A 7,981-nucleotide genomic window follows, 5' to 3' on the forward strand; every position below is an offset into this window, starting at 1 on the left:
GAGAGATGTGGGGAAAGTGCCCTGGACAGTGCTGTCTTCAGCCTGGTCTGTCCCTTACTGTCCTCTCCCAGTCTTTCCCCACTACCCTCAAATCTCTATGATGGCCTGATTCACCAACACCCTCCACTTTTAGCCTATGGGTTGGGGTCAGCCTCAAGGCTCAGGCTGCCCTTCCAGCTGGCCCAGTCTCCCAGCAGGGCAAGAGAAGACCCTCCTCACTTTAATGCCTTATCTTGGGCTGCCAAAAGACAAGGCTAGGTCTCCTCCACTTCATGCCCTACACCCTCCATCCCTTCTCAGGACTGCAGGGTGGAGGGAGGGCAGGATGGGGCAGCAGATGGTAGCCCCCTCTCTAATACCGGCCAAATGGATTCCAGATTCGCATCTGAGAGACTTACCCCTCCAAAGATGCTGAAAATGGGGGTCTTTGTAGCATCTTTGTCTTGAGCCAAGGAGGCCCAGGAGGCCAGTGGGCAGCTTTGACTTCAACTTGGGTGGGCAAGCTGCGGAGCAAAATGCCTTTCCCATCACCCCACAGGCATGTCCTGTCTGCTTTGCTTTCCCTCCCTGCCCCAGGCGTGGGAAGTGAGGAGAGATAGGGTAGGCAACTTTGCCCAGACAGGTACCCCCCAGGCCATCCGGAGTCTACAACCTTGGGTACTGCCCCCAGCTGGGTGACAGAATGGAAAATCCAACCCACTGGTGCCAGGAGGAGCTGGGTCCCCTGCTAAGGAAGCTAGCTGTGTCCAGCTGGCATGAGAGGGCCTAAGTGGGTGGCAAGGCACAGTCTCCTTCCCCCTGAGGTGCTGGGCAGTACCCGCTTTGTAGGTCTTCTTTCTACCAGCAGCCTGCTTCCTTCCCAGGGAGAGTTTGGGCTACCTGACACTGTCTTCTCTGGGCGGCAAGATCGGATGGTGTGAGGGCCATGCAGGGCAAGAAATAGGCTAGCCATAGTCCAAGGACTGGCTGGGGCAACTTAAGGCCAGAGAGGTTTTGACATTTCCCAGAGTGATTCTAGCTGGAGGCTTCCTGGGGCCCTCTCTCTCAGGGAAGCAAAGCAGCTGAGTTCCTCCACCCTGCCCAAGCCTAGAGTTGGGACATCAGAGACCGGAAAAGAGGCTGAGTGCCAGCTCCGGGGAGGTGGGGTGGAACAAGGTACCTCTCTGCATGGATCCGAATACCCTCATCCTTCCTTAAGACAGGGGTGATTGGGGCCACTGGGGCAACTTAAGGCCAGAGAGGTTTTAACATTTCCCAGAGGGATTCTAGCTGGAGGCTTCCTGGGGCCCTCTCTCTCTTCTTTGTGTTTTTACCTCCATGCCAGGCTTCTTGGCCCCCAGGGGAGGCAGAATAGATTTCTAGGACCACAGGTACCCCTGAGATGTGAGGGAGCTTATTGACCATGTCTCTTAACACCCCTAGTCTATGGACAAGGAAATGGAGGCCCTGAGAGTTGAAGGGACTGATCCAGAGTCACACAGAAATACAGCCAAAAGGGACCTAGGTCTGATTCCTAGGCTCTTGCTCTTCTCCACCATGATTACATATACACAATCTTAGCCCTCACCCCTTTGCTTAACAGCTGGGCGCATGAGCACCTGGCGCGGGCTGGGGAAGAAGCACTGGGCGAGTCAGAACATAAGGGGAAGGGCTGGGGGGAATGGGCACTCACTCCAGTCACCCTTTCTCCCAGAGATCCCTGGCCGCTGGATCACACGGTCTACACCCCCAGAGGGCTCGGACAGCACCGCCCCCAGCACCCAGGAGCCTGAGGTACCTCCAGAGCAAGACCTTGTGGCCAGTACAGTGGCAGATGTGGTGACCACAGTGATGGGCAGCTCCCAGCCCGTGGTGACTCGAGGCACCACTGACAACCTCATCCCTGTCTACTGCTCCATCCTGGCCGCTGTGGTTGTGGGCCTTGTGGCCTATATAGCCTTTAAGAGGTGAGAAGGGGGGGTGAGGAACAGGGAGCCACACCTCTGCCCTCAAGGCAGGTTTCACAGTGACCCTGACCTGAAAATGCATGCATTCTTAACTCAAGCCCAACCAAGCTCATCCTCACTCACCATCGGCTACACTACTCCAGAGAATGGCAGGTCAGCAAGAGGTAGGGAGGGGGATTGTCCCTGTCTTGTCCTGGTACCAGCACTGCCCTACTCCCATGCTGCTCCCCTCCCTGACTTCCTGGCCCCCGACCGTACACAGAAAGCTTGCAACCAGCTGCCTGTGTCCTCATTTCCTGAACCCCATTTACCCACACAGTTACCTGTGCATGCATGTCTCTTCCTTCCCACACTTGAGATGCTATGGCACCCACATCCAGAATTCCAGGGTATGCAAGAACTCCTGGAAAACATTTTAAACATTTAAGTGCATTTTTTTCTTCTGAAAAAAAAAAAAATCATTAAAGTAATACATGCTTGTTTGGGAAAACGCAAACAAGAGTAATGTCTTGTAAAGAAAAAAGCAAAAGTTCCCTTTTACCTCCCCAGATCCTACCCCTCTCCTCATTGGAATCTGCTTGAATCCTTTCCAGCCATTTTCTGTGCATTTATAAACACATATACATAAAATTTTTTAAATTTTACGTAAACACACAGGTTCTTTTAAAAGCATCAATGGGATATAGTATACATATTCTACAACTTATTTTTTTACTTCATCTCCCTCTGGAGGGCTTTCCTCTGGACGTATAGATTATCTGATCATTTGTAACCACTCATTCAATAATATGAATGGATCATAATTTATTGAACCAATCTCCTGTTGATGGACATTTGGTTTGTTTTCAGTTTTTTCTTATTCTGTATAATAGCAGAGGAAGTCCTTGTATATCCTGCACACATGTGCGAGTATTTTACAAGCGTAGATTGGGAAAAGTGGAATTCCCGGGAAGTTATTTATTTATGCACCATTCCGTGAACGTTATCAAACACTAGCAGTGTGCACCAAGCCCTGAGTGCCCCTCCGCCCTCACGGTGCTTTCAGTGTAGACCGGGGCAGCTATATAGAGAAAGAAGAACCTTAGGTTCTGTGGCTGGGGTTAGAGTTGGGCACCTACCATCCCCCTGACTCCCACACACCAGAGCAAAGATACTTAACTGCATAGCCAGTGCGGTCCCTCACCCACTGAGGCTGGGCCTGTCCTCCGGCTCCAGGTGGAACAGCTGCAAGCAGAACAAACAAGGAGCCAACAGCCGGCCCGTGAACCAGACGCCCCCACCTGAGGGAGAAAAACTCCACAGCGACAGCGGCATCTCTGTGGACAGCCAGAGCCTGCATGACCAGCAGCCCCACACGCAGACAGCTGCAGGCCAGGGTGAGCTGGGAGGCTGGGCAGGGGGCTGAGGCAAGGCCAGAGGAGTGATTAAGGTTAGACTGTAGGAAGGACTGCCAGAGGGGCTAGCTCACAGTGCCTCCGGGCGGAAGGAGGGGAGAGTTGGTGAGGGAAGGTAGGGGTTCTTTCCAGTGGACTGACTTGGGAAATGGAGGCCTTGACAAATTGGAGCATCCAGACTCATCAAGCTAATTGTCCCCCCTGGGGCTTATTACTCCCCCAAGTGGCTGCAATTAGCCTCCTGCCCTGGACTTCTGGGGAACAAGTAGTTAATTATGTCCCCTAATTAGTGACCCATATAGCTCAGCTCCAGGACACTGGCTACGGTTGAGCCTAGGACTGAGAAGTCTTGTCTCCTCCTCTGCCTTGATTGATTGCTGTGGGGCAGGGAGAGGGGTTAGGTGGTGGGGTAATGCTGGAGCGATGGGTGGGGAGGGAGTGTGAGTCAGCATTCCCCAGCCCCTCCGCAGCCCAGCCCCCCATTCAGCACCTCATCTTGGCCATCCCTCTGCCTCTAGGCCCTCGGCCCTTCCCTAGATTGGGAAGAGAAATGCCTTGGTCCTTCTCCGGTCTTACCCTAGGCCCCCAGACCCCCTGTGGAGGAAAGGGGGAAAAGTATCTGACTTTCCCTGTGTTCTTGGCAGCCCTCAAGGGGGATGGAGGCCTCTACAGCAGCCTGCCACCAGCCAAGCAGGAAGAGGTGGAAAAACTGCTCAATGGCTCTGCGGGGGACACCTGGCGGCACCTGGCAGGCGAGCTGGGCTACCAGCCTGAGCACATAGACTCCTTCACCCACGAGGCCTGCCCAGTCCGTGCCCTGCTCACCAGCTGGGCTGCCCAGGACAGCGCAACACTCGATGCCCTCCTGGCTGCCCTGCGCCGCATCCAGCGAGCTGACATCGTCGAAAGCCTGTGCAGCGAGTCCACTGCCACGTCCCCTGTGTGAGCCAGACCTGGGAACCCATGCCCTGCCCCGACATTCCAACGACTGATGCTCCGGCCATCCCTTATGGGCCAGCATCAGAGCTGAGCTCCTCTGGGCAGGGCGTTGGAGCCCAGGCCCCTAAACCACAGCCCTGTCACTGTTCCCATGTGGCCCCACTGCTGATCACACTCCCTCTCCAGCACCAGAAGTGCCCCTGCTGCCTCTCTCACCCTGTCCCTCCCCTTCATCATCTCAGGCCTTCTGCTCCCTTCTCCCCATACTTCTAGGTGGGCCAGGACCTCCCACCTTAATGGATGTCATACCTGGGGGGCTGACACCAGGAATAGTATTGGAGTTGATGACAAGGCCCCAGAAGCTCAGAGGGAGAGGCTGAGGAACCAGAGCCATGGACTCTACACTGTGAACTTGGGGAATAAGGGAGCATCTTCGCTGCCTAAACCCTCCCTCAGCCCCCCTCATGCCTCCCCTCTGGCCTAAGATGAAGATTGGAGGTTTGTCAGAGCTGTGAGGGGTTTTGAAATTTAGTCCACCCCTCTCGTTTTACATATGGGACTGTGAGGCCCAGAAAGAGACAGTGGGGCAGCCAAATGTGGGCCGGCCCCCTCCCCTCTGAATGAGGGGCGCAGGCCTCAGGTTTGCTTGAGGGCTAGGAGAGGGGGGCCAGGCAATCCTCTAGGATGTGTCTTGCAGCCACATCCTGTCTGCCTTCTACCATCTCCAGGCCCGTCCCCCTCAGACATGTCGGTGTAGCTTTCGTGGCGTGGCCCAGGCTGGAGATGCCCTCCATCCCAGCACAGACCCATCCCAACACAGGCAGAATCTTCTCATAGAGTCAGCCCTGGGGGTCAGGGACTTAGGACCCCCCCACACACACACACACACATACACCTGCAACTAAGACACACACACACCATGAGAACTCTTTTCTCCACGCGTTCTTTCTTTGGGGCTGGGACCGGATTCTGCCTGGAGCAGCTGCCAGAGAAGCATCACAGGGAATTGAACTCTGCTCGCTGTCTTCCCTCGCCCCCGGGTTTGGCGGGCCAAGGACGGCTGAGGCTTGAGCTGGCGCCTGTGTTCCAAGGGCCTGCACTTGGAGGAATGCTCTCCCCATCCTCCCCTCCCCTGCAGGCATGGGTTTGGCTGGGCCCTGAATGTTGCCATGAAGAAAAAAAGTGGGCCAGTGTGGAATGCAACAAGAATGAACTGAGTTAGACTGTAGCCCCTAGAGGGTCTCTCCCAAGTTCAGGGGACCCTACAAAGGACTGTTTTTCCCCTAGCTTGGTGCCAGGAAGGGGTCTGGAGGTCCCTTCTGGCCTGTTCTGTTTTGCTTGATGTTGGAATGAGTGTGGCTCCCCATCTATTTAGCATGAACGAGCCCTGAGCAAGGTGTGCACTGACAGCCACCCCCTCCCCTTCCAGGTTCTCCCAACCTTGCATAAGGTACTGGGAACATTGTATGTAGATGGCATTGCTTTGACCTCGATCTGTGATGGGAGGAGGAAACTCACCTGTTGGATCCTCACCTGTGCACTTGATAGTGGACAGAGTCTGAGTGTATTTATTTCCCTCCTCAGCAGTTGGGGAGGGGGTTGAGGGGTGGCAAGTATGTTTTAGCATGTGTTTGGTTCTGGGGCCCCTCCTTCCTCCCTTTGGGCTGAGATAGCACCCTTTTGGTCCCCTAGCCGGGAGCTGTGAGCTCCAGATTCCCTGACACCTTCCCCTTGCATCCTGTGTAATCATTTCTTGGGCCCTCCTGAAACTTACACATAAAACATAAGTGATGAACATTAAATAGCAAAGAAAGAAAATTAGTGCAAAGAGATTTTCTGGAAAAACACGTGGTTTGAGTCAGCAGGGATTGTATGTGTGGCAGGGACCCAGGTATAATTTCCAACTCAGTTCCTGTCCTGTTACCCTACCCTCCCCCCTACACACACCAAATGGGTAAGTTTTAACAGAAATCCATCCAATTCACACATGTAGCCATGGAGTTAATTTAAGTGGAATAGGGAAGGAGTGGAGGCCCTTTGCCCCCAGATCTTGGAGAGGGAAAGTGAAAATATCCATGCAGGAAGCTAGCCAGCTGTGAACTTGACCAGATGTCAGAAGTAAAACTGACCACAGGGGAGCCAGAGACTTCCTAGGAGGGCCAGGTCACAACCCCACAGCTCCCAGCCACCCACATGGCCTGGGAGACACTCCCCCCCACCCCCATGCACACACACACATGCACATGCACAGGATCTGGCGCCAGATGGCCTGGCAGGAGCCTGGCTGGCCCAGCCTGGAGTTAGGCAGGCCCCTCTCCGTCGCTCTCCCAGACAGGTCCTAACCCTGGCTCCTGCCAGCCTGGGCTTGAGCCCTGCCTGGCTCATGCCAGGGAGCTCCCAGGGCTGCATGGTTCCTGGTCCTAGGCCTGTTCTCTCCAAGGCTGGCCAGGCAACTGGTCAGAGCTGCTCAGACCCTCCTGGTTCCTTGGCCAGGTCCTCTGGTTCCTTGGCCAGGGGCTGGCTTGTGGTTGTTGAGGAAGGCAGAGGAAGCTTGTTTTTCCCGGAAAAAAAAAAAAACAAAAAAAAACAAAAAAAACCCAGCAAACAAGCCTTCCTCATATCAGGATCCTGGGAGGGGCCGGCAAGAGCGAGGCATGAGGTGGAGGGATGGCTGTCTTCTATCTCCCACTCCCAGGCTGTGAGAGTTTGAGGATGGTGGCGGGGGCTGGGGTTTGGATAGTAGGAGAAATGATCCTAGTACTTGGGTAACACCCAGTGTGATGGGGAGACACAATCCCAGACTTGAGGATACCTCTAATCTGATGAGGAAAGCACAATCGCTGTCCTAAGGGAACCCCCATTCTGGTGGAGGAAACAGCTCTGATTTGGTGGAGGAGAACCAGCTGCTGTCTGTGGGAATAAGGGAGACAGAAATCCCTGCCTTTGGCGATCTTACATTCTTGAGGGGGAGACAGCAGGCAGGCCCCTGTACAGTGTGCATGCCATGCTAGGGGTGATTGGGGGGTCCCGGCCCACACCCACCTCTGCCAGGAATTAGGGAAGGTTTGTTAGAAAAGACATTGAAGCTGAGCCTTTAGGGATGAGTGGGATCAACAAACCACAAGAGGAGAATGTTCCTGGCAGAGGAACCAGCTCAGCACAGGCCCTGAAGAGGGAACAGAGCATATAGGGCCTGGGGAGGCTCCTGTGCCTGGAGCCCAGAGAGTGAGCAGGAGGTGACTGAGGCCGAATGGAGGAGGACTTGTGAAGAGACATGCTAAGGCATCTGTACTACATTTTTGGAACACTGTGGAGCCACTGAGGGGTTTTAAGCAGGGGGAGGGATGCCGTAGAGAGATTTGCAGTTTAGACGGCACTAGCTCTGGCTGCAGTGTGCAGGGCGAAGATGTGCCAGGGTAGGCTGGGAGGTGGTCAGTCGTGGTCTGAAGTAAAGAAGGGGCCACAAGGATGGTGAGAAGCGGGCATTCTAAAAAGCTCCTCAGAGCATGCAGGATTGGGTAGCGGGGTACAGAGGTGACTGACGCTGGCCTAGAGCTTATGGGAGTAGGGGGCAGAGAGGCTTAAAGACATTGTACTAGGGATTCGCACCCCTCTAACACCAAATTGTGGAGCAACCCGCTTCTCCCTCCTTCAGCCTAACCTCCACCCCTCCTGCTCACTTCCCCCACGAGGGATAACGAC

The 7,981-nt window shown here is 54.6% G+C and overlaps 1 protein-coding gene across 1 annotated transcript in view; it reads left to right on the plus strand.

The window, feature by feature from the left end:
• Nucleotides 1-4,286, plus strand: part of NGFR (nerve growth factor receptor) — a 16,551-nt gene extending 12,265 nt beyond the window's left edge. The window contains exons 4-6 of the mRNA XM_006924778.1: nucleotides 1,694-1,946; nucleotides 3,162-3,322; nucleotides 3,985-4,286. Of these exons, the coding sequence (XP_006924840.1) occupies nucleotides 1,694-1,946; nucleotides 3,162-3,322; nucleotides 3,985-4,286 (716 nt within the window). The remainder of the gene's footprint in view (nucleotides 1-1,693; nucleotides 1,947-3,161; nucleotides 3,323-3,984) is intronic.
• Nucleotides 4,287-7,981: the final 3,695 nt, after the last annotated feature.

Source organism: Pteropus alecto, unplaced genomic scaffold (assembly GCF_000325575.1).
Source record: "Pteropus alecto unplaced genomic scaffold, ASM32557v1 scaffold98, whole genome shotgun sequence".
Taxonomy (NCBI): domain Eukaryota; kingdom Metazoa; phylum Chordata; class Mammalia; order Chiroptera; family Pteropodidae; genus Pteropus; species Pteropus alecto.